The sequence below is a fragment of the Leptonychotes weddellii genome, chromosome 7 (genome assembly GCF_054177405.1).
Source record: "Leptonychotes weddellii isolate Sample4059 chromosome 7, ASM5417740v2, whole genome shotgun sequence".
Taxonomy (NCBI): Eukaryota; Metazoa; Chordata; class Mammalia; order Carnivora; family Phocidae; genus Leptonychotes; species Leptonychotes weddellii.
The window spans coordinates 115,248,707-115,275,339 of NC_138375.1; the positions used below are offsets into that span (position 1 = coordinate 115,248,707).

At 42.9% G+C, this 26,633-nt stretch overlaps 1 protein-coding gene and 1 long non-coding RNA gene across 3 annotated transcripts; both read left to right on the top strand.

The window, feature by feature from the left end:
- Window positions 1-8,625: 8,625 nt before the first annotated feature.
- On the top strand, window positions 8,626-24,882 carry SKP1 (S-phase kinase associated protein 1). The gene is made up of 6 exons (XM_006731027.3): window positions 8,626-8,781; window positions 11,741-11,837; window positions 17,063-17,136; window positions 20,807-20,950; window positions 22,633-22,773; window positions 23,461-24,882. Exons 2-6 carry the CDS (start codon window positions 11,741-11,743, stop codon window positions 23,494-23,496), a joined length of 492 nt encoding a protein of 163 aa, XP_006731090.1. The 5' UTR covers window positions 8,626-8,781; the 3' UTR covers window positions 23,497-24,882.
- On the top strand, window positions 11,844-14,573 carry LOC145722743 (uncharacterized). Of its 2 annotated transcripts, none has more exons than XR_014147243.1 (2): window positions 11,844-12,125; window positions 12,208-14,573. It is a non-coding gene; the product is annotated as an uncharacterized LOC145722743 (long non-coding RNA). The 2 variants fall into 2 exon arrangements; XR_014147242.1 differs by having other exon boundaries at window positions 12,224-14,573.
- Window positions 24,883-26,633: the final 1,751 nt, after the last annotated feature.

A 26,633-nucleotide genomic window follows, 5' to 3' on the forward strand; every position in this document is an offset into this window, starting at 1 on the left:
TCTCCCTCTGCCTGTCCTCACTGCCCCTCCCCCTTGATCGTTCTCTCTCTCTCTCTGAAATAAAATCTTTTTTAAAAAAATTCCAGTTTTTAGGGGTGCTTGGCTGGCTCAGTTGATAGAGTATATGGCTCTCTCTTTTTTTTTTTTTTCTTAAAGATTTTATTTATTTATTTGAGACAGAGAGAATGAGAGAGAGAGAGCACATGAGAGGGGGGAGGGTCAGAGGGAGAAGCAGACTCCCCGCCGAGCAGGGAGCCCGATGCGGGACTCGATCCCGGGACTCCAGGATCATGACCTGAGCCGAAGGCAGTCGCTTAACCAACTGAGCCACCCAGGCGCCCTTTTTTTTTTGTTTTTTTAAGATTTATTTATTTTTGAGAAAGAGACAGAAAGTGGGGTGGGAGGGGTGGGGACAGAGGGAGAAAGAGTATCCTAAGCAGGCTCCACGCTGAGCACGGAGCCTGATGCTGGGCTCCATCTCACAACCCTGAGATCACGACCTGAGCCGGAACCAGGAGTTGGATGCTTAACCATCTAGGTGCCCCAAGCATGTGGCTCTTAGGTCAAGAATTCAACCCACAGTGGTTGTAAAGCCTACTTAAAAAAAAAAAAAAATTCCAGTTTTTAGCATTGGAGGCAATTGACCAAAACAACTTCCTGGAAATAATTTCTTTCCTTGTCTACCATGACACTTGCTGCACTTGTTTTCCTCCTTTTTGACTGCCCAAGTCTTTTGCTAAATGTTAGTGTCACACAATGCTTAGGTCTCTGTCTCTCTTCTACCTAGGTGATCTCATTTCGTCCCATCTATATGCCGAGGAGTTGCAAGCGTATATTCTTAGCCCCTGTTCTCCCTTGAGCTCCGGAGTTGTATCTCTGACTGCCTTCTTGTCATGACCCCAAAGTTTAACATGCAGCTCACGCTGAATTCCTGATCTCCCACCCAAACTCCTGGGGTTCCCTATCTCGGTAAATGGTACCACCATTCACGCAGTTATCCTCCACGTGTAATGCATTAGCTATACCTCCACATGCGTCTTTCTCCTCATCTCCACTGCCACTGCGCTGGGTGAAGCCTCCTGAAAGATCTTACTACTCCCCTTCTCCACACAGTCACAGAATGATCTTTCTCAACTGTCGATCCCATCAGGCCACTTGCTGCTTACCCTCCATCCCCTGAGGTTGCTAAATGCAAACAGAAAAAAATCCAACTTTATGTCTTCCCTGCCAAGCTTCATGCTTTGGTCCTTGCCTGCTCCTTTGCCTTCATTGCATTTCACTCTCCCCCCCATTAAGCTCTGACGATGCTGGCCTTGCTGTTGCTGGAACATACCAAGGTCATTCTTTTTTTTTTTTTTTCCTGTTTTTTTTTTTATTCTTATGTTAATCCCCATACATTACATCATTAGTTTTAGATGAAGTGTTCCATGATTCATTGTTTGTGCATAACACCCAGTGCTCCATGCAGAACGTGCCCTCCTCAATACCCACCACCAGGCCAACCCATCCTCCCACCCCCCTCCCCTCTAGAACCCTCAGTTTGTTTTTCACCAAGGTCATTCTTAACTCAGAGCCTTTACACTTGATCTCCTTGAATAGCTGTTCCACTTCTTTCCATGGCTGGTGCCTTCTTTGGCAGGTTTCTGCTTACATATGTTGCTGCCCCTGCCTCCCCCAACTTCACTATCTGGATCAGCGTTTATTTTCCTCACAATACTTACCTATTTAACATTCTCTTATTTGTGTGTGCTTATCATATCTTAACCACTAGAAGACAGACCCCCTAAGACTGAAGTCCTTTTTCTGTCTTGTTTACCACTGCCTCTTACTAGGGAAATATTCATTGACTGGTTGGCACAGCACACACTAGCAGCTTTCTGGGCCCGTGAGGGTGTCCTGGGTTGAGACTGTACACAAGAGATTCTCCAGAGGATGTCCTTGCCACTCAGTGGCCCCTGGGCAAACAGGCCTTCCTAACTAGGCCTTCAGCATTCACAAACGAGCCCTTGGTTTGTAAGAGATACTAAAGTCGTACTTGCTGGAGCGCCTGGGTGACTCAGTCGGTTAAACATCTGACTCTTCATTTTAGCCCAGGTCATGATCTCAGGGTTGTGAGATCGAGCCCAGTGTCGGGTTCTGCGCTGGGGGTGGACTCTGCGTAAGGTTCTCTTTCTCCCTTTGCCGCTCCTCTCTCTTTCAAAAAATAAAAATAAAAAATAAAAAAATCGAGTTATACTTGCCTTCCCCTCATTGATGTCTCCCCAAGTCTGGCTTCCGGAATGTTCAGCATCTCAGGGTCCGGCCTGGAGCTCCATGGATAGCCAGCTGGCAGGCTGGGCTGTGGACCTCTCAGACAGATTGCCCCTCTCTTGTGGTTTTTGCCCCAGTGTGCTGGGCTCCAGATGCCACACTGGCCCTGGTGTCCTCTGGTTCCCTGGGGAGGATATAGTGGGAGATAGTAGGTCATGCCTGTCATGATTTTGTCATCTACAGAACAGCCCTTGACGGCCTACACTGCCCTGCTTTTAAAGACTGAGCATGCCTGGCCCCTGTTGCTAGGACTTGTGTGCGTGAACTTGATTTCACAGAGGGACGCTGTTACAGGGCTGGAGGCTACTTCCAGGGTCACACTGCAGGTGTGTAGTCAAGCTGCACTGGCCTTCAGCCTCTGATGGTCACACCAGGGATCTGGACAGGACTCTTGATCCTGGAGAGGAGAGAGGGCAGCTTCGGGAGGCATCTCAGGGAGGGGGCAGGCTCCGTGAATGACTGCTGGCCCTCTGGCACCATCTGCTGGCCAGAGCCAATCAGTGCTTGGGGACTGGCCAGGACCAGACCGTAGGGTAACCCTCTCCCTGTCCCTGCCTTTGCTGTGAAGCCACTCTGAGTACCCATGTATCCCCATGGGCTTTCCCTCTGGGGGGAGCTGGAACAGAGGGTAGCCCATGCTCTTCTGGGAAGCTTTGACTCATCCGTGGTTCAGTCCCACCTCCCCTGCTGTGTGGCCTGGGACAGGTTACGTACATAAGAAGCCATCTCAGCTTCATGGGCAAGCTCACTCTGGTTTGATAACCCTTCAGTGCAGCCTGGACTCATGAGTCTCTGATGGTGTCAGGCACAGATATGGGTCAGGAAGTTTTCTCCTCTTCCATTTAGGTGTGGATGCCACTTCTGCGTAGAGCTTCCATAGCAGCTTCCGGAGGATGGGTCCATAGCCTACCAGGGGAGGGCCCTGCACTGGCTGGCTGAGGTAGAAGCGAGGAAGCTGATGAGTGGCCCTCTCTGCAGCTTTGTCCAAGGCCTCAGTTGGACTCTTGAGCCCTGTGTAGGTAAGTCCTCCCTTGGCAGAGGAGCCTGGCAACCATCTCCCACCTTCCTTCCCAACATCTTGCATTACTCCTCCAGCCTTGGCTGTGAACGGTTGGGCAACCATGTGAAAGGAGAGGCTACAGGGGCTCAAAGTTCCTTGAGGAATTGACACTGGCACCATGCTAAGCATGCAACATACATTGTCACATTGTATGCCCCTCCCCCCATTTTTAAAAACTTGATCTAGTGCTCATATGCAGTACACAAATATGAGTACTGCTTGGTGAATTTTTATATATGCACACACTCATGGAACTATCACCTGGATCAAGGTCAGAGAATTTCTAGCATCGCAGAAGCTTCCCTCATCTGCTAAAGGTAATTACTCTGCTATCTTCTCTAAATTAGTTTTTGCCTGTTTTCAGTCTTCATTTCAGCAGACTCAGGCAGTAAGTACTCCTGCAGCAAGCTTCTTTTGTTCAACATTATGTCTGTGAGATTCGTCCATGCCGTTGTGGAGGTCAGTAGTTTCTTTTTCTGCGCTGTTTACTCTTCCACTGGGGGAATATACGAGGTTATTTTTTCATTTACAGTTGATGGATTTGCTGTGAACATTCTTTTTTTTTTTTTTTTTTAAATATTTTTATTTATTTGAGAGAGAGAATGAGATAGAGAGAGCATGAGAGGGGGGAGGGTCAGAGGGAGAAGCAGACTCCCTGCCGAGCAGGGAGCCCGATGCGGGACTGGACTCGATCCAGGGACTCCAGGATCATGACCCGAGCCGAAGGCAGTCGCTTAACCGACTGAGCCACCCAGGCGCCCGCTGTGAACATTCTTAAACATACGTTTTGGTGGACATTAGAACGTATTCCCGTTGGGCATTTGTCCGTAATTGGCATTACTGAGCCATTGGGTATATGTATGTTTAGCTTTAGTAGATACTGCCAGTGTTCTGGTGTGCCGACCTGCACTCCCACCAGCTACGTGGGAGACTCGCAATTGTTCGTCCTTGCCAACAGTTGGTATGGCCAAGCTATTAAGTTTGGCCCTCCTGGTGACTAAAATAATTAATTTTCACAACAATCCTGTGAGGCAGGTACTGCTATAAGCCCCATCCTACAGATAAGAAGACTGAGGCTACAAAGAGGAAGCCAAAGACCCCACCCCGACAACACAGGATGTGGGTGACAAGTGGGCAGCAGCGGGTCTGCGGGATCCTTGTGCACCTGTGGCCATATGTAATTTTAAAGTCAGAAAACGTGGGTATGCCAAAACGATAGGTCTTTTATTTTCTTACTTTCTGTCCATCTATTCCATTTGATAGCAGAAATGCAATGTGCTTACTTCCTGGCACAGTGAAGTGAGTGTATGATCATTCAGGCATTTCAGGGGTACACTGAGTCGCATTGAGGGTTCTTGTCCCTCTTCTGTCTAGGGTCAGAGCTCCATCCTGCAGAGCTTATGTGGTCATGGCATGGAGTGGGTGATGAGGGTTGGAGGTTGTTTGGTCATTGGTCATCATCCACCTCCTGTACTGCTCAGGGAGGCAGGCACACCCCACCCTGGCTGGTTGTGAGTTGTCATCCTTGGTTTCTGCTGTGCTGTGGCATGCCTTCTAGCTTGGACAGTGTAGGTTCACCTAGGTTCACCTAAGTTCCTTTGATTACATCTCACAAGCCCCTTCCTGGTCATCTATCCCCCTTTGAGCAACTTCCATGCTGTTTTAGGGCTTCAGAACACATTTAGAGGGTCTCTGGGATCCCTGCACATTAAGCATGAGCCTGAGACACTTCCAGGCCTACCTGCCTAGGCACACCCAGCTGCTATTTCTACTTAACTGATCCCGTATTTTCTCATCATGGAAGACTTTAGATATTCCTCACAGACCAAGGCATAGATTCTCTCTGCTCTCAGAGCCCGCAAAACTTTCTGGGGTTCCTAAGCTCTCCCTATTCCTGAGCAGAGAGGATGGGGGGAGGGCAATGCTCTCTTTGCTGCAATTTTCCCCCCACCCCTATCCTTTTGGAAAATTGGTTCTGGTGTCATCGTACCTTCTTTTCTCTAACTCTGCTGTTGCTGGCATAGAATTCAAGATTTGAGTCCTTCAGCTCCTGGGCTTTCAGTGCTCCAAAAAAACCTTCTTGCTCTGAAGAGTCGATTTATTCTAAGAGTTCATTTTGCAAATCAAGATCCAAGAATTTGACTTTTTTCTGCGTTCAGCGCTCTCTCTTCTGGAGTAATAAGGTGGTCTGATTTTTAGATGGAAGGCGTAGAGTTTGGAAAAAGAAGAAGGAAGGTCAGAGATCTTGTGGGGACTGGATTACTTCTTAGCTTACATGCTGTCCTATGGGCTGGAACACACCTCCAGAGTTCAGTCTGTCCCGTGGGTAGGTGCCTGACAAAGGGAGTGTGAACTGACTTCTGGGCAGCAAAGTCCCATTTTAGATGCACTGAGAGAGCTGGTGCTCATAGGAGTTCTCCAGGGAACACTTGAACAACAGTGAAAATTTACAAAGGGAGGTAATCTCTGGAAATGAATTCACCATAAAAAGCAGATTTTCCCACCTGGACTTGAATGCGAGCCCTTTAGCTTCGTATGCTGCAAACAGTAGTAAATCAGAAAATATTCCTGGCATTTGAGGGATGCAGCTAAAATTCAGTATCTGGGCTGTGGTGGCAGTAATATAGCTAGGGCTGGAGCCTCAACCTTGTTCCACAGTGGCTGTGTGACAGTGGGAATGTCTCTTCTCTTTGATTTTATTTCCTTTCTCTGTAGAACAAAGAGCTTTGATTACACGGCCAGCTTTGAAGCCAGAGGAACCCCCCCTTTCCTCGCACTCTTACTCACCAAGGGGACTCTATGGGGGCCGGTCCTTCCTGACCTGGGCTGGTGATTATGGATAAATGAGTGGGGATGAGTGGTCACCAGCCTGCACCCGACAGTCCTGTAACAGTCTTGTCCATCCTGAGAGGAGAGTTTGAAGGACGGAGGGCTGATTCGGAAAGTGTGGGGCTAAATGAGTCACCTTTGACAGACACTGCTGGCCCCCTCTTAGCAGTAATTTATCACTGAGACCCTACTACAGAGGTTTCTCAATTACCCTGGGCTGAAGAATCACTTGGAGAGCTTGTTTAAAAGGCAGAAAAATCTGCCGCCAGGGAATCAGATTCATTAGATCAAGAGTGGACCCAGGAATCTGCATTTTTCTTGACTTGATGCCAGTTATTTTTTGAAGTAAAACATTTTTTTGAAAAAGATTTTATTTATTCATTTGACAGAGATAGTGACAGAACACAAGCACGGGGAGCAGCAGAGGAAGAGGGAGAAGCAGGCTCCCCACTGAGCAGGGAGCCCCATGTGGGACTCAATCCCAGGACCGTGGAATCATGACCTGAGCCAAAGGCAGACACTTAACCAACTGAGCCACCCAGATGCCCCAAAGTAAAACATTTTTGAATATGTAATATATTCATATGGCTCGAAATCCAAAAGGTAGAAAAGGGCATAAAGTGAACAAATCACCCCAACCGCTGTACCCCAGTCACCTAGTTTCTTTCCCCATGAGGTAAACAATTTCTTGTGTATCTTTCCTGAGATAATCTATGAATATAAGAGTATATGTGAATAAATGAAATCTGCATTTTTTTTAAAGATTTTATTTATTTATTTGAGAGAGAGAGAATGAGAGACAGCACGAGAGGGAAGGGGATCAGAGGGAGAAGCAGACCCCCCGCTGAGCGGGGAGCCCGATGTGGGACTCGATCCTGGGACTCCAGGATCATGACCTGAGCTGAAGGCAGTCGCTTAACCAACTGAGCCACCCAGGCGCCCTGAAATCTGCATTTTAAAAACAAGCATCTCTTGGTGATTCTAACATTGGGGAGGTCCCCAGACATATTCGGAAAAATACCCATCTTCATGCTGGGTCCTCAGGCTGGGTGTGTGACCGGGCATTGCTCAGTCCTTCCTGCTCAGGATGTTTAACAAGAGTTTGCAAGGTGCTACCTTGTATGCCACGGGCAAGGGAGCAAAGGGGTTGCAGTGGGCCTTGCCTAGGGACCTGAGTCGAGCTGCAGAGGGCAGGGCTGTGTTGTGGGGAAAAAAGTATGAGAGCTGTAGGTCCTTTCATCTCTCTGCCATCAGCTGTTGCACCTGGCAGACACTGGATACCACAGCTTGCAGACAAAGACCTGGTAACCCAAGAAGCTGCTTGGCCTCCCTGCCCAGTCCCATCCCAGAAGAGCTGCTGGCCTCTGGTTTCCTTAGGGGGCCCTGTGTGGAAGTGTCTTTTGTCTCCCTGGCGTCAGGAATCCCATCACATGCCTGGTGGTTAGGTGAGACAGGCGCCTCAGTCTCCTAGGGAGGGGTGGCAATGTTCACCCAGCAGCAATAGGGTGGAGTCCCACAGAGCCCCTGACTGGATGGCCTGGGGCTGGGGGGGCAGTGTTTTGCCACAAACTCTAACGCCTCTCTTTTAGCGTTGGCTTTATCCCACGGACCCAGCCGACTTCAGGGAGCATCCCATACAAGAGTTCTGTGCGTGCTGCACCCTGGCTGCCTGGTTCCCCCCCAGAATCCCGCAGCACTGCCTCACACACACGTTTGCTCAGTACTCAGTACTCGGTACTCAGTACACGACTGCTGAGTGAATGGATTTTCGCTGCTAGTGAGACCTCCTTTCCAGACTTGGGGTCTTGCTGCAACAATGGTTCTTGTGGCCTGGAGGCCTCTTCAGAAAACAACGGTAGGAAACAAGGCTGAAGAGCACTACACTGTGTTGTTCTGAATCTGTTCTGAGGTATAAAGCTGGGAAAGGGCAACAACACTTCACCTCACGGGTTATTGTGGACAGTGAGCTAACGCATGCTGGGCTCAGGGGATGTCACCGAGGGCCCGAGAGGAATCTCAGAGCGGTAACTGCCACTGCCCATCTGTCATTCTTCCTCCAGGCTCCCTTTCCCCGTCATGAAAGGAGAGCCACAGCCCCTCCCCCACACTAACCCCTCCGCGCCACACACCCACTCGCAGTTTCTAGGCTTTTCAGGGCTGGGGTCTTTAACTCGGTTTAGGCCAGCCCCTGCCTGAAGGACCCTTGCAGGCTGCGGAGTACGCCAGCCAGTCCCGCGTTCCTGCTTTAAAGGACAGCGAGCCGCGCTTGCGGGGGTGGGGCCGGGTGGGGCACGGGTGGCGGGGGGGTAAGAACGAAGCCCTGCCCCCGCGCCCGCCGCCGGTCCGCGCCCCCGCCCCCCCCACCCCGTCCTCCGCCTGCGTCAGGCGATCTCGGCGGCCAGCCCCACCGGCTCTGTGACGCCACGGGTCCCGGGGTCCTCGGCGCCTGCGCCCGCTCCTATAAAGGCCGACGCCGCGCCTCGCCGCCGTAGTGGCCTTGTTCTCCGCCTTTCTTTTCTCGTAGCTGAGGCCGCTCTGTTCTTGTCAGCCTACGGCCCGCTGTCTGCCTGAGACCGAGCACCGTGAGTGGCCGCCGACCGAGCTGGAAGGGGCGGTGGCGCCGTGGATTGCCAGCTGGGTGGCCGCACGGTTGCGGCTTTGGCCTGCCGGAGGCGGGAGGCACCTGGGCCTGGCCTCCCTCAGGCCCAGTGGAACCCGTCGCGGACCTGTTCTCGGGAGGTGCCGGCGGGCCCCTCTCTTGGCCGCGCGTCCTCACGGCGCCTCGTGGGCGCCGGGGCGGGCGGGCGGGCGGGAGAAGATGCGAGCAGGGCCGGGAATTGGTCCTTCCTCGCACGGGGCGAGTGTCCGCCTGCGCGGAGCTCGGTTGCAAGGCCCAGGCTGCGGCCCGGAGCCTCCCTTGGCCCTGAGCCTGCCGGCCTCGGGGACCCAGGGCGGGGATGGCGGTGGGGCTTTCAGTGGAGGTCCCTAGGCTGTCGTGAGCGTGGGCGTGTGTGCGTGTTTGTTGTTTCGGTGTCCGGAAGGAGCGTGGCGGTGGGACTCCGGGAGCGCTGGATTTTTCGCTCCCATCCTTTCTCTTCCTTTTATCTGGCGTCACTAGTCACCGGTTCTGGCTAACTGTGCTTGGGCCGCATGTTTGCCCAGCAGGCTGCCTGCGCCTTCAGAATTTCTCTCTCCATTATTTTGCCATAGCTTGGAGTTGGTGAAACAACTGTTGAAATAGCAGATGTTCTTATGGTAGTGGCGTGACTTTTAGGAGGCCCAACTCTTTCAAAGCCAGACACTTCAAGTTTTACAGGAATTGGAGGTTTACCTGGATAAAGATCTCAGGTTTGGCTTTTGGGGTCATGAATTTTTCATCAGAGCCTCACAATAGAATGTATCTGTGTCGTAGACCAATGCAGACTTGTCCATTCTGCTTTCAAAAAGGTGTCAGAATTCGGGTCACTGAAAACACAGGTTTTTCTTTACGTTGTTGATAGAATCTACTTCATGCCAGTCATGGAGGGTGATTGATTTTCAAGATAAGGAACTTAAGGAATTGTCTTGAAAGCATGTCAAAATCTCGTCCATTATCATCATTACACTTTTGCACTGAATTCTAGCTCTATGACATTAAAAAAAAAACTTCTCTTTGAGTATAAATTTGGGATCACTAAGTGCATTCAGTTACAGATTAACCCATTGCCTCCCTGCTTATTTAATAAGATCTCAACTTCCTAAAGAGTAACTTAATACAGGAATTTGACTATGACTAAGCAGATGTAGTTATTTACCATGAGTTATTTGAAAGAAGCATGAAATGATCATCGTGCTTAAAAGTAATTTTATCAATTATATTGCCAGACTTGTCTTTCTGTAGTATTCATTCCAGTACTATGGAATATAAAAAGAACATAGAATGTTTTGTAATTAAAAATTGGATTCCTGTTAAAATATTTCTTTGGGGGATACCTTTTGTTACTGCCTTGTCACAGGGAAGGTCCTCTGCTCTGGCCCTTCTCCATTGAATAGGATAACTGCATTATTGGCAAGCACTAAGCAACATGGAGGAACAGACATATTTGTGAACTGAAAAGTGAAATCTGAATCTCTCCAACCATGGATGAGTGAGAGCAGGATATTTCAGTGGCTGATTTTAAAACATAGCTTTACCTTTTTGCTTTCTTTCTCTAACAGCTTATTTGGGGAATGGAGATAATTGCCTAAGAAAAGCAGAATGAATATATTAACTGATTTAATGGAGGCTTTGATCCTAAAATAGGTGCAGTGAATGCTTTAAAAGCCAAATTCTACACTCTCGAGTTAATAGTGACATTGCAGGATTATGAATACCTGAGAAGCATGGGCCTTTAAAATCTATATTTGATATTTGAAGGGATCATGAAGTAATCGTTAGAGTCAGGTGTTGCTGCCCTTCCTTCTTCCCTCAAGACTCTGAAGATAAATTGATGGCTTAGAACTTTTCATTCTAAATAAGTTTTTTTTTTGCTAGAACTCAAGTCCTTTGTAGTTAATTGCTTAACTAATTTTTATCTAAGAGGTGCCTTTCCCCCAATGACTCAGAATTAATCTGAGTTAATAAATACATTTTTGAAGCAAGTAACATGTAATTTCTATGAGAATTTTAGCAGAAGAACTCAAACTCAGTAATGAAAGATAAAAAGGACTGTTAAATTTAAGTACCTTGTTTGGTTTAGCAGATTGGATGGACATTTGTTTATCCTTAAAGATATTATTATCTTATATATTTTACATTGATGCAAACATAAAATAAGAATATTCTCATACACTCTTTGGATCACAACTCATTTTTCACTGGTAAATCTGAGTATTGGAAAATTTATATCTTACTTTGTAGCTTTATTTTGGACTGACTACTCTCTGGTTTGCAGGAGGTTTACTGTGGCAGCTAACTATTCAGATGAGAGTAGTCAGTATTTAGTGAAAGCAGAAAGGCAGGCAAAGGGGTGCCTCGGTGATGTAGCCCGTTAAGCCTCCGACTCTTGGTTTTGGCTCCAGCCATGATCTCAAGGTCATGGGATAAAGACCCACATGGGGCTCTATGCTCCGCACAGAGTCTGCTTAAGATTCTCTCTCCCTCTGCCCCTCCCCACCGTGCATATGTGTGTGCGCACACGTGGTCTGTCTTTCCTGCTCTCTTTAAAATAAATATATCTTTAAAAAACATGCAGGCACAGACTAAATGAGTTTATTTTAAATATATTTTGCATTCAAAATATAGGATATAACTCTTAAATTTATACCAGTAGTAAGTTCAGTAGGGCAAGCCTTAAAAACTTGTGTTCCTAGGAGTTATACTTTGAAAAAATTGACAGCAGCATTTCTATGCTAGCCTGTGAATAACCATTTGCAGAGTTTTACAGGGTTATATAGATACTACATGGCCTTAGGATTTTATAGGTAATAAGTTAGAGGTCTTCTAAGAACAGACTGTAGTTTATGAAATGTATAAAACTAATCTCTCTTAAATTTCAAATTCTATATAATACCTTTTTTTAGATGCCTTCAATTAAGTTGCAGAGTTCCGATGGAGAGATATTTGAGGTTGATGTTGAAATTGCCAAACAGTCTGTGACTATCAAGACCATGTTGGAAGGTAAGTTTATTAGAAAACCTGGGTCAGGGGAGAGAGGAAGTAATATTTAGTTGGAGATAACCCGTGAACATTGAATTTATACAAGTCATCACAGTTTGTCACTAAATGCTCAGGAGTATGAAGGGGTCATGTTTACATTTTTTAAATTAAAGAATTAACTGCATCTTTCTGATAGAGGACATCCTTTCTGCATTGTTTGAATTAATGGACTTTTTTCATATAGATAAGACCATAAGCTAATACTGAAGTGATTTCTAAGCATCAGACAATGACCCAATTCTGTTTCAAGTGAGTATGGATTCACAGTTTCTAATGAGAAAAATAAAAGGCTCTGAAAAAGAGATACCTTCCTATATGTATCTAAATACAGTGCTTTGTTTCAACAGAGAAGTAAGCTGAGTAGGTGGTAAACTGAGACGTCTTTTTTTTTTTTTAACCAAGTTTTCCATTTTGTCCATTTTGTCATTCCTCTGAAATTGCTGCAAAGCATATACACCGCACATTGAAGAAATAAGGTTAGAAAACAGGTCCTGAAACATTTTGAAACTTTAACTAGTTAAAATCAATCTTAATATTAACCAGTGGGCTGACGGACATTAATAGTATATGGAGACATTACAATTCAATTTCTAGCATTGGTGAAAAAAAATTAACAGTAATAAGACTGTTCTTTAGTATTCAAATATAAAAGGTTTTTATGTAGCTTATGCTTAAGTGAAAAGTTATGTGCCAAGCACTAGCTATGGGGGTGAAAGGAAGATAAGTGAGAAATAGTCTTTGCTCTTGCAGAATTTATAAACTAGGAAGGGAGAAAGACACCAAAGAAGACAGACTGTCACATGGTGTAATTAGTGTGTTAGTATAGTGTGCTGAGTGGTGCCGGGGGAACGTCTTGGCTGATGTTATTTTTCAAGCTTGTGGAGAGACTACAGTGGGTAGTACTAATGAGGTGATAATTTCAAATCTAGTAAAATTAGGGTGTTTTGGGAGATTATTCTGAGGTAAAGTAGACAAGATGTGTTAGAGAAAAGTAGAGTCGAGGTTTTTGGTTGGGGTTTATTGGTATGGAATGAGATTGTGTTATTGTAGTTGGTAGAACTGAAGAATGGGTTTGAGAGAAATGGGAAAAAAATGACTTTGAGGTGACCATGTTAGGTATGTTTGATCCCCCTGCCCAGAAGATTTTTTTAACAGTCTACTAGGCAGTTGAGTATGTGGATCTTGGCCTCTGAGCTGTGGACTGCTGGAGATACATAGACTTTGTGTGGTGGATTATAGGAGTATTTATCTATGGGAGTAAGTGAGGTTGGCAGTCAGCTATATTGGAATGGCAGGCAGGTGGTGTTTGTCGAGTAGAAGTCAGAAGTGGAGAATCGGTGGAGTAAGATTTATGGAAGTCAAGGGAAGAGGGAGGCATTTTGAGGTGACCAGAATGATTATCACATTCATATACTGCACAGTTGTCATTTGGAATTTCATAGTAAGAGAATTTTTTAATGGCATTTATTAGGTGTGGTAGAGGCAAAAGCTAAATTGCAGAGGGTGTGTCTTTTCTAAGCTGGTGACTTCTGTTTGCTGATAAAAGCTGAGCATGTAACTCTTTTTTGGTAATTAGTACCAATCATGTGGCACTTACAGTCTTGTATCCTGGTAACTTAAATAAAGAGATCACTTCTATTAAGTTGTAAACCCCTTGGTACATCCCACAGTCACTGTTCACCAAGTACCTGTTGAATGAAGAACTATGGTATGGTCACTAATAAAGAGTGAAAGCAATCCAAGTGTCCCTAAAGGCAGGTGAGTAAGGCTTTATCTAGAAGATGTAGAAACTGATACCCAAATTTGCTGCCTGAATACTTGCTTTGACAATGGAAATGTTCTTTATTTCATCTTAGTTGGTGTCTGGCACACTAATCTGTCCTGTGCTGCTTCAAAGAAGCATTTGCCAGTGTAAGAACATAGGGCTCCGTGAAGGTTTTCCACGCCTCTGATCACTGAAGCAAGGGGAGTGATAGACAGCAACAGTTAAATGATTCTTTTCTTCCATAGCCTTTGGGTATCAGAGGGTGAATGGTTTTAAGTACCACTGGTTTATATAGAATTCTAACTGGTTCAGGATTGGAATCTATTGAATTTGGCAACTTACTGCTTTTCTTGTTTTGCATCTGCGGTATCTCTGATAATGGTTTTTTTGTGACTTAGAAAACAAAAATAAAACCTAATCACAGGATAATCAGAAGTGAAAATCTTGGCATGTGTACATATGGATTGACTGATTTGTTCAAGTCCAGGTTGTGGTATCAGGATACAGTTGTCTTTCAGAAGTCCTTGAAACTAAATAGCTTAAAGGAATGACTGTTGATACTTGTGCATTCAGTCTAAAAGTAGAAAAGACATTGTACATCCTTAGTTTAAATGCTAGAGAAGTGATCTTTTACAACTGTAAGGCCCTTATTTTTAATACCACTTAAGTCTTCTTCCAAATAATGTTTGGATCTAAACTAGTTGGTCTTCTGTATTATGTTTTCTGTACTATCTTGATTCCCCAAACACAAGTATTTTATATAGTGTAACTTTGTTTTCTCCCCTCTGATTAAGAATACTTCATACTTGTACAGGAAAAGCAAAAGTGGCTTAGTCCAAATTGACACAGTCATTTTTAAAGTTTTACTCTAGATTGAGATGGGATCAAGGAGCAACATTAGTAGAAAGGAGGAGGGGAAATGAGTGATCCATCTCTACAGGAAAATAAGATACTTCTTGAATCTAATCTTTACCACTCCAGTGAAACTGCTCGTTAAGCTCCGTGACTGCCGTGTTGTCATGTGCGTTGTTTTATGTTTGATTTCTCATCTAGACCAGTTGACACCATTTGATCATCCCCTTCTACATTCCACTTCCAGGATACTTTAGTTACTACTTACTCACTCACAGCTTTTTGTCTTCTCATCTTTAATGCTTGTAATTCCCAAGGGCTGGGTTAATCATTGAACCTCTTCATCATATTTATACTCCTTCATTCCCTTGGTCATCTCACCTAGTCTGATAGTGTTATAAGCCATCTTTACACCAATTCCCCAAACTATCCACAATTCTGATCTCTTTTGGTGTTTAGACTTGGCATAATTTAACTGCTTGGTCTACCCTTGCATCTCTAATAGGTACCTCAGACTTAGGAAACTAGAGTTCTTAATTCCCAGCCCTTCACAGTAACAGTTCTCTGACAGCCTTCCCCATATCAGTTAATGGTAACTGCAATGGCAGTTTCATCCATCTAGTTGTTCATGTCATAAACCTTAGTCTTCCCTGACTCACATTGTGCTTGCCATCTGTTGGCAAATCTTTTTGCCTCTGCCATCGAAATGCGTCCAGAATTGGATCATTTCTTCTTCCATGGCTGTAAACCTGTATAAGCCACCCAGCGTCTTGTGCTTGGATTATTGCCAGCCCCATAGTTGATTTTCTTCTTTTCTCTGCTGTTCTCTACCATCTCTTCCCAATACAGTAGTTAAAATGTTTGAGACCCTGTTACCGTCAGGTCCCCTGTCACTGGTCTCATCTACTCCTTTCACCCTTGCTAACCATGCTCTAGTAACACTAGATTGCTTTAGTGTTATTAGGACATTCCAGGCTGTCCTATCAGAAGGCCTTTGCATTTGTCATTTCCACTGCTTAGGTGTTCTCTCTCCTTTAGGATTTTACTACAGTGTCATCTTGTCAGTGAGACATCTTGAGCAGTTCTATCTCAAATTGCAACAATTCTTTTCTGTCCTCCGGTATTCATTGCTGACTCTCCATTGCCTGGGACACCTGTTACACATTGGAGCTCAAATGGTTTGACTCAACACTGGCCATGTCAGCATAACTGATACTCAGCTATAACCAATATAGAGCTGAAGTAACTTGCGGCCTCTAATACTGGTACTTGCTAACTATTAAATAACTTTGGGCACCTCTTTTTTAAGTCATGTAGAAACTGAAGGACAGACCCATTGGCATGAAAAATACTCTTATTTAGAATCTTTAATTTTTATTTGTTTTAAAGATTTTATTTATTTGCCAGAGAGAGCGAGCGAGCACACAGGGAGAGCAGTAGGCAGAGGGAGAAGCAGTCTCCCCTCTGAGCAAGGAGCCCGATGCGGGACTTGATCCCAGGACCCTGGGCTCATGACCTGAGCCAAAGGCAGACGCTTAACCGACTGAGCCACCCAGGCGTCCCTAAGTAACAGGGATTTTAATTTTAAGTTTTTTCTTTGGACTTAACCGATCACTTTGAGAATTTGGAAGTTAGTCTTTTTACTAGGACAACCTGTAGATTCAAAATTATAGATAATATGTATGTGATGAATAACGGGTATACACTGAAATTGAGTCCCTCAACCCACATTGTTGTTAACTTCCCTACAGATAATATTGTTAACAATTTCTTATGTATCCTTCTGGAGATATTTTAAAATTTAAATACATAAGTGTAGGGGCGCCTGGGTGGCTCAGTCGGTTGAGCGACTGCCTTCGGCTCAGGTCATGATCCCAGGGTCCTGGGATTGGGCCCCGCATTGGACTCCCTGCTCTGTGGGAAGTCTGCTTCTCCCTCTGCCTCTCCCCTTGCTTGTGTTCCTGCTTTTGCTATCTCTCTCTGTCAAATAAATAAAATCTTAAAAAAACAAAAACAAAAAACAACAAACAAAACCTTAATCCTGAAATCATACCTAGTATGTATGGAGCTGCCTGCCTTATTTTTGTCAGTGGCTGCATGATTTGTTGTGTGTGTATATATATACATCTTTGGGCTTTGGATTTTAATAGATTGAGATTCTGTTACTTGAAATACTTTTTATTCTATTTTTCTAAATGCTGCCCATCTAAAGAGTTTGGTATAAAAAGTAAGGATAAGGGTCTGGCTTCAATTCCCTCCCCCCCACACACATGGCTTTCCAGTCATCTCAATCCCCCTTGTTATTAAGTTACTTTTCTTCCTCATTAAGGATTCTGTTTATGTAATATTCCTGTATTTGTCTACTCATACAATTTAATATAGTTTTGGGTGGTTTATGGACCTCTTGTTAGAAACTGCTTATTTTAAATGCTCATAAGAGAACTGTTTTAAGTAGAGGATTTTTCATGGTCTTTTAGACAACGTCTTACAAGGTACTTGAGATGTCTGGTTGGTGTAAATGTTATAATAGAATTAGGAAATAATGATAGCTCTTTTCTGGTTTTCTTAGATTTGGGAATGGATGATGAGGGAGATGATGACCCAGTTCCTCTACCAAATGTTAACGCAGCAATATTAAAAAAGGTAAGGTAACAAACTATGTACTTGAATATGTACTTTTCTTTTGTCATTTAACATCTTGGTGATCTTCCTATACTGCTACATAGGTACCCTCCTTACCCAGACAGATTATGACTCTAGGTGTCTGTTGTATTTATTTAACCAGGCCCTGTGAATATTTGAGTTGTGTAGTCTTTTTTTTTTTTTTTTGAGTAGGCTCCATGCCCAGTGCAGAGCGCAGTGTGGGGCTTGAACTCACCACCCTGACATCAAGACCTGAGCTGAGATCAAGAGTCGGACACTTAAACCGACTGAGCCACCCAGTCACCCCAAGTTGTGTAGTCTTTTTGATAAAAACATTTAAATTACTGAAATATAACAGTATGTGCTTAGCAAAAAGGAAGAAATTTTTTGTTTGTCCACTGAATAGCTGTGCCTCAAAGGGAGCTTGAGAACAAATGTACCCCCACTGTTGATCACCTTACCTTGTGTTTAAGCATAAAAGGCTCTTGACATTGAATAGAATTTTAGTGTTTCAGGGCACATGGCTCCTTAACAGAGCCAGCTATTTACTTGCATGCTCATTTGGAGAAACAGCACCTAGTTTTTACAGGGCAGAGGAAATAAGCAAGGCTTAGAGATGGGAATGGTTGGTTCCATTTGGCCCCTTTCTCAGAGATTTTCAAAAGTCATTAGCCATATGCAATTTCATCTTCTGCTTTCTCTTGACCCTGGTGTAAGATGCAGCTGTGCTGCATATTTTTCCATGTCTTACCATAATTGGCTATTATCAGTTCTTTTAATTGCTCTAGACTGGGTAAAAAGTGATTCTCTAAGCCTGAACATTTTTTACATGTATTACTGGCCATTTATATTTCCTGCTTTGTTTTCCTTTGCAGGTCTTTCTAATGGGCTTTTAAAAAAATTGTTATAAATATACATAACATCAAAATTACCATTTTTAACTTTTTTATGTAGACAGTTCAGTGGCATTAAGTACATTTGCATTGCTGTGCAGTCACCATGACTTACCATCTCCAGAAATTTTTCATCATTGCAAACTGAAACTCTGTACCCTTTAAACAATAACTCATCAATACTCCCTGCCTCCAGCCCCTTGTAACCACTATTCTACTTTCTGTCTCTATGAATTGGACTGTTGTGGGTACCTCCTGTAAGTGGGATTATACAATATTTGTCTTTTTGTTTCTGGCTTACTGCGCTTTGCATAATGTTTTCAAGGTTCATCCATTTTGTAGTCTAGTGGGCTTTTTATAGGAGTTGTTTATATAGCATTTCTATCACTTTGCATTGTCTTTTGTCCATTTATATTTTATGGTTTAGAAGCTTTATATTTTATCTAGTTAGATCTTCTGGGTATTGTCTTGCAATTAATATTATATTATATACTAATGTAAAGTGCATCTAAAAGGACTCAGTTTGCACTCATTCAAATGCCAGGTATTTTTTAGGTGCTGGAGGTATAGCAGTGAACCAGAGAGGCTCTGCCCTTAGGGAATTAACATTCTAAAAGTGTGGGGGAAATGTATAATGTAAGAAATATGTCAGATGGGAAAGCTATGGAGTATAAGTGGGTTGATTGGTGGAGAGTTAGCTATTTTTAAAATAAAGGTGGTCAGGAAATGCCTTACTGAGAAGTTGATCTTTGAACAAAGACATGAATATGTGGGGGAAGAGAATTGTGGGCATTGGGATCAAGTGCAGTGACCCTAAGACAAGAGCATGCTCTACCTTTTGAGGAAAGGTGGGGAGGCAAGTGTGGTGACTAGAGCATAGTGAACAAGCAAGGAGTTAGTACAGAAGGTCAGAGTTGATGGGCTGGGTGATACAGGGCCACTTCTGAGAGTAAGTTTTTCTTTTTTATTTGCATTATTAAGTCTTAGGCATATTTAAACTTACACACTGAATAATTGCATGATCCAAAAACTGTAAAAGTACACAGTAAAATCTCCCATCCTTGTCTCAGTCTGACCTGAAACTCCCTCAAGTAATAATAATCAACATTAATTTTTTTATAATTTTTTTTAAAGATTTTATTTATTTATTTGACAGAGAGAGAAGACCGTGAGAAAGGGAACACAAGTAGGGGGAGAGGGAGAGGGAGAAGGAGGCTTCCCGCTGAGCAGGGAGCCCGATGCAGGGCTCGATCCCAGGACCCTGGGACGATGACCTGAGCAGAAGGCAGACAATGAATGAGCCACCTAGACGCCGCGCCCCTCAACGTTAATTTCTTACATGCTCTCTTAAGAGTTTTTTTAATGCCTACATAAACAAATACTAATTGCTGTTTTTTTTTTTTATACAACTGGAATACTTCTTTTTCTTTTTTTTAAGATTTTATTTATTTATTTGAGAGAGAGAGAATGAGAGACGGAGAGCATGAGAGGGAGGAGGGTCAGAGGGAGAAGCATACTCCCTGCTGAGCAGGGAGCCCGATGCGGGACTCGATCCCGGGACTCCAGGATCGTGACCTGAGCCGAAGGCAGTCGCTTAACCAACTGAGCCACCCAGGCGCCCACAACTGGAATACTTCTTAAAAAGATAATATTTCATGAAAACTCCTAGCTTGGCTTTTCCTTCTAGAATAGATCTTTCCTTTTTTACCTCTGACAGTATAATTTCTTAGCTCTGCCTTTTTTTTTTTCAGCATTTTTTATTTCTCCGGCATTATATACTATGAACAAAATTTGATCATACAGAAAAGTGATACTACACAGCAAAACCCCATTTACCTGCCACCTAGATTCTACAACTTGTAACACTTTCAGTGTTGATTTAGGCCTTTATGATAGTACATGTGGTCTAACCTGCTTCCTGAAACTTGATACATGTTTATTCCCCTATGAAGGGGACATTTCTGCTTTTCTTACTTTGCTCTTACACTCAGTAGTCTCGTGGTATTTAGAATTGCTTGGTGATAATGTATGCATATCCTCATCTTCACTAGGTATAGGTAGTTGCTAGATTACTTTTCAAAGGGATTATACCAATTTACACTCTCCATTATAAGAGTTCATGTTATCCTCACAATGTTGCCAGTGATGAGCATCAAAAATTTTTTTTTTTTTTTTTTGGTCATTCTAGAGTAGGACCTGACTGGAGTATTGATTTTTGTATCTAATGAAACTGCGCATTTTCTCCTGTTTGAGTATTCAGATTTCCTTTGTGAATAGCCTGTTCATATCTATAGCCCGTTTCTTTGTAGTGATTTTTTTTCTTTTTAAAGTAAGCTCTATGCCCAATGTGGGGTTCAAACTCACAATCCTGAGATTGAATCACATGTTCTACTGCCTGAGTCAGCCGGGTGCCCCACTTTGTAGTGATTTTCAAAATTTATATTCTAGAGGGTAATCAATTACTTGTTCATGTTGCACATATTTTCCACTCATTATCCTGTCTGACGTTGTGTATTTTTTTTTTGCGAGGAGCCTTTTAATGTGGTCAAAATAGCAATCTATCTGCAAGGTTTGCTCTTCTCTAAGATCTTCCAGCCTCTAGGGTTGTGAAGATTCCTCAAGCTTCAGTTTTGCTTTTCAAGCTCGGCCAGTAATTTGCTTACTCAAGTCAGCTTCTAGCTAGTTCTTAGCCCATTGTTAGGAATAACCTTGCCCCAGTAGTGGCATGAGTACCTTGTGACATAATGCCACAAAGGAATGAACTTTCTTTGTTATAGGTCATTCAGTGGTGCACCCACCACAAGGATGACCCCCCTCCTCCCGAGGATGATGAGAACAAAGAAAAGCGGACAGATGATATCCCTGTTTGGGACCAAGAATTCCTGAAAGTTGACCAAGGAACACTTTTTGAACTTATTCTGGTATGTTTCTTAATGCATTCTTTAAGATATCTCTAGTTCAGAGCCTTTAGCACTTGTAAGAGAGTTTGTTAAATTCACTGTTACTGAATTTTAATTCTCTCTCAACTCAAGTACGGTGGTATATTTAAATTCACATATTAACAATCACGTTAAATGCAAATGGTCTAAACAAAACAATTAAAGGGTACAGATTGTCACATCGGATTAAGAAAAAAAGGTTCAGCTATGGTGTCTCCATAACACACACTTTTAAAGACACACTTGATTAAATTATGATTAAAGATTAAATTGTGCTAATAGTAATCAAAAGAAAACTGCAGTGACTTTTAAAGTAGATTTCAGAGCAAAGAATATCAGCAGGATTAAAGAGGGTCATTGCATAGTGGTAAAGGAATCAGTCCAATATTAAGAGGACATGACAGTCCTACATGTTTATCTATCTAAAAGATTTCCAAAAAGTGAAACAAAAACCAATAGAACTCAAAGGATAAATAGACAAATCCACTGTCTGCTGTCTCCCCTTAATTGATAAAACAAGTAGAACGAGTAAGGATGTAGAAGATTCAAATAACACTATTTTTTTTTTTTAAAGATTTTATTTATTTATTTGAGAGAGAGAGAATGAGAGAGAGAGAACACATGAGAGGGGATAGGGTCAGAGGACGAAGCAGACTCCCCGCCGAGCAGGGAGCCCGATGCGGGACTCGATCCCGGGACTCCAGGATCATGACCTGAGCCGAAGGCAGTCGCTTAACCAACTGAGCCACCCAGGCGCCCTCAAATAACACTATTGACAGACTTGTTCTGATAGACATTTATAGACCATTAAATCTCATGACATGCAATGAATGCATTTTCAAGTGTGTACTATTAAGATCGACATGTTCAAGGTAAAACACAAGTCTCAAATTTGAAAGGATTCAAGGCACACTGTTTTCTGATCACAGTGAAATTAAATTAGAAGTCAATGAGTGAAAGCTATCTGGAAAAACTTAAGTAACTTCTCAGTAACCCATGAGTCAAGAAATCAAAAGAAAAATTGGAAAAGAGAATTAGAAATTTTATGCCAGAAAGTATTTTGATCTGAATGGAAATAAAAGCCAACATACGAGAATGTATGAGATGTAGCTGAAGTAGTATTCAGAGGGAAGTTGGTAGCACTAAAGCACCTGTATTGGAAAAGAAAAAAGTCTCAAATCAGTGATCTAAGCTTTTACCTTAAACTAGTCAAAGATGAAATTAAACCCAAAGAAAGGAAATGTTAAAGGTAGGAGCATAAATTTATATAACAGAAAACAGGAGAGAAAACCAAAGAATCTAAAAGCTCACTTTTTGAGAAGATCAGTAAAATGCAACGCTGTTATTGCTTCTGCCTCTGTAAATACTTCTGTCAAGATTTGCCATGTGGTGCTTATGTGCCTGTGAGCACACACACACCCCCACAAGTAGTGACCATTCTTTAGCATTTGAGGTGGTGTGGTTTGCTTAAAGCAGCAGCAGGACTCCATATTACAGAAGGTGTAACGAAGGGGATGTATGAAAATATTTCACCAAAGAATCTGATTTTCCCTTTAATTTCATGAAATTAGCATTTTAAGCTTAATTAGTATGGATTTACAGTCACTAACTTTGGATTTAGTTTAAAACATCACATATACTTAAATGAAAACAACACTTTCCAGGCTGCGAACTACTTAGATATCAAAGGTTTGCTTGATGTTACATGCAAGACTGTTGCCAATATGATCAAGGGGAAAACTCCTGAGGAGATCCGCAAGACCTTCAATATCAAAAATGACTTTACTGAAGAAGAGGAAGCCCAGGTAAGTTGCTCACAGCTTGTTCCTGATCACATGCTTTTTTAAAAAAAAAGTAAAACTCAAAACATGCCTGGAGATGGGTCTCTGTCAAGGAGACTTGACTTTCTGAAAGATGATAATAGGTACTTTCTGTGTCATAAAAAATACTCTTGTCGAGAGATTGGTCTGTGAGTCTAAACACTTACATGCTACCGCTCTTGTATAAGCATAAGAACAATTAGTTTTCAACGAAAGGTGCTCTTTGATATTTCCTCCTTCACAGTTACTGGTTTGGGCACCTGGGACCCTAAATGTAAGCCATAGCTATTTGACTTCAGAACAGCAACTCCTGTGGGTGTTCTGCCAGGATACTTGAAAGCAACTTAGTGAATGGGGGAAGAAATGAATGAATAGATCAGTGTTGACACAGCTACAGACTAAAATAATGTGAATGAAGTATTTGAATTTGTTGTCAGTTCTGGTGACTGAAGCTTTAATTGCCCCATTGCTTTTGCTTTTTTGATCATTTCAGCAGGGCAGAATAAAAACCTGGGGAGGCGAAGAAGGGTAAGGAAGTGTACTCATAACTGGGTATTTTTCTAGTTTTCCGTCTGTCCCTTTGTGACCCTCCTCACAGGCTGTTAATGAATCATTAGGTAGTAGTCTTAAGAAAGACTACTTAAGGTACTTCCTTCTATCTGTCTCTTCTAGGTACGCAAAGAGAACCAGTGGTGTGAAGAGAAGTGAAATGTTATGCCTGACACTGTAACACTGTAAGGATTGTTCCAAATACTAGTTGCACTGCTCTGTTTATAATTGTTAATATTAGACAAACAGTAGACAAATGGCAGCAGCAAATCAGTTGTTTAAGCAGAATATTGTCCTCCTTGCATGTGTAGTTTGAGTACAGATTCCAAACTTATGGCTGAGTTTCTTCTAGTATGGATCAAAAGTTTCTTTTTTCTTTGCTCTAAATAAACCTGAACTGTGGGTTCTCTGTAGAAGGTGGCATCTTGGGCTTTCCGAAACTCTCTTTGTAAAGCGATTTCTGCCTAGTTTATTGTCTAGTTAACTTTAGTTTAATGACCTTTTAAAAGTTGGCATTGTAAATAAAACAAGTTGAAAAAAGTTTTCTGAAATAGAATTAACAACATATTCTTTTTATTCATGAGTTGGAAACTGGAAAAAGGCTACCTGAGGTAAATGTTTTGAGTGGGGTTATTAGGATGTCTTCCAGCTTCCTGGAGTCAAGGAGTACCCCTGGTATTGATTAGCCTGTATGTAGCAGGGCTCCCTTAATTGGATCTAAGGACTTGTTTTTGCATTTTTAATCCTCAGCTTTGAATATGTTGGCTAGAGACTCAGTTACTACTCAGTTTGTGGTTTTGGGGGGAATATAGCCAGTCTGTTTAGCTTTTCGATTAAAAAAGACAAATAACCCATGTGGTTATGTCATCTTCTTATAATCATTGATCCCATGTGGGGGAAACTTCACACTACTTGCATGTAAAAAATAATTTAACCTTTAACGTTAAAATGTCTGGCAAAACCTAGAAAGCATCCATCATGAATGCAAGATACTTTCAATAAAAAATAAGTTACGTAGTAGGTGGTAAATGGTTTGCTTTTGTGTACTTAACTGTGTCTCTTCACTTACTATTAAATGAGTTAAGTATATGTATGGTTCTGTAGCTGGAGACTGCTTGCAGGAAGTTGATGTCCTAGCTCGCTGGAGGCTGCTGACCTAACCATTGGGTTCTGATAGACTTGTGTCTCTTCTGATTGTCATGATCTGGTTCCCTGGAGCCAGTGCTTCAGTTCTTACTGGTGCACGTGGCTGCACAGGACTGCACTCACTGTTCCCAGCTTCTGCCCTACAGTAGAATGAAGTTTTCTTGGTGCTTGAGATGGCTCACAAATTGTTATCTTTTTCTTTCCTCCTTGTGCTCCCTTTTCTCTTGCTTTCCCATTTAGCATCATCTCTATTCACATGTAGTCCTACTGCATTCTCTTCATGTTTACTGTGAGCTGTTTTGGCTCAGATTATTCGCTGATAGTAGTTTGCCTTTATACTTCACTTCTCATTTGCCCTGAATCTGTATCTTGTTTAATAAAGTCCCATATACTATCTCACATGAATTCCTATTTGTCGTCTGTACCAGATTGCAAACTACAGCCCGTGTGTGGGTGAAATCCAGCCCACAGCCTATTTTTGCAGTCTTTGAGTTAACAATGGTTTTATGTCTTTAAAGGATTATTAAAAAATCAATACAGGAGACTATATTTGACTTGAAAAGCCTAAAATGTTTATTCTCTGGCCCTTGAGAGAAAAAGTTTGCCGACCCTTATGACTGCTTCTGGATCCCTGATTCCCTTTATTCTCAGGAATTAGCTTGTTTTCCATCTGTCCTGGGTTCACTTGGGAAGGTAGCAGAATTCAATCCTAGCTGGAGTGTCTCACCTTTAATTCCCACCATAACAGTCAGTTCTTGCGAAAAGTTCAACCACCCCCAGCAAGATCTCTAGCATGATTGTGAAAAATAGAACTCTTGGACACCTGGGTGGCTCAGTCGTTGGGTGTTTGCCTTCGGCTCAGGTCATGATCCCAGGGTCCTGGGATCGAGCCCCGCATTGGGCTCCCTGCTCCGTGGAAAGCCTGCTTCTCCTTCTTCCACTCCCCCTGCTTGTGTTCCCTCTCTCGCTGTCTCTCTCTCTGTCAAATAAATAAAATCTGAAAAAAAAAAAAAATAGAACTCTTAACTGAAAGTTCAGGATTGTTAGCACATGCCTTGTGTAGTTTGGAAAGGAAATAACGGCTTCCAGGAGACAAAACCTTTTACTTTTCTCTGTTAGTTCTGAATCTCTATAACCCCCAAGGATTGTTGGGATTACAGGTCTAAATAATGGCACTACCCATATTTAAAGGACACTGGGATCTTTTTGAATAGGTGAGACTGAGTGGACAGACAATATAGTAGTTAAGATTTTTGTTCTCTTCCTGATTTTCTGTAGACTGTGGCCCTAGGCTTTAAATAAAACGTCCTGATAATCTTAAACTCTCAGGTTTCATAAAGATCTGACAGCTCATATAAGAGAAAATAGGCCATTTTTGGACATTGTGTGCCCACATCAGTCACGGGTAGGGTGCTCAGAGGCACTGCAGACTGGCTGCTGCGTGCTGCCTGCCCTATTCGCTCTTGCCTGCTAGTTGCTATTTCTTTAATAAGTCTTCCAGTTTTCTGGGCCCTCACCTTACCCAGGGAAAGTGAGTGGCTCTTTCCCATTATCCATAGTAGCCAAATCTGTCTCCAGAGATACATTCTCTCCTACCCTCTCACTTCCCAGCTGTTCTAAACTAATACTGTGGCACAAAGTCATACTGTGAGGCTGGACTCCTGTTTCTGCCTCTTAGTGCCTACCTGGCCTCGGGTAAGTTGGAAATGGTAGCTACGTGCAGAGTGGTGCTGTTGGTGATGAAGACCCCCGTGTGATAGTTCTTTGGCTTCTCAGCTTTTCATTGACTGTGTCACTTATGATTGAGAGTAAACCATATTCCTTCTCAATATTAGCTCATTCCTTTTTCTCTGACATTGTCATGGATTAAGGATATGCCCCCCTCAAACAGATTCTGGTAATTCTTACATTGTAGAAGCAAGTTATGTCATTTGAAGTGCTATTATATTTTGTATTTTATTAGCTTGCCTTCATAAATCTAACTTTAATACACAAGGTACGTATTGCTTTGCAATTTTTATATTTTTCCAAAGATCCACAAACTCATCCCAGTAAGGTAAAAATTCCTGAGCAGCATTGCAGCTGTGATCTGTTGATTCTGCACCTGTTGGAACATACCAGCTGCTAGAATTAAACAAGATCTTTACCAT

Excerpts from the sequence above, each read along its gene's own strand:
- SKP1 (XM_006731027.3), top strand. The coding sequence starts at position 11,741 with ATGCCTTCAATTAAGTTGCAGAGTTCCGATGGAGAGATATTTGAGGTT. Across the intron at positions 11,838-17,062 it reads TATCAAGACCATGTTGGAAG|ATTTGGGAATGGATGATGAG; the intron begins GTAAGTTTATTA and ends TGGTTTTCTTAG. Across the intron at positions 17,137-20,806 it reads ACGCAGCAATATTAAAAAAG|GTCATTCAGTGGTGCACCCA; the intron begins GTAAGGTAACAA and ends TCTTTGTTATAG.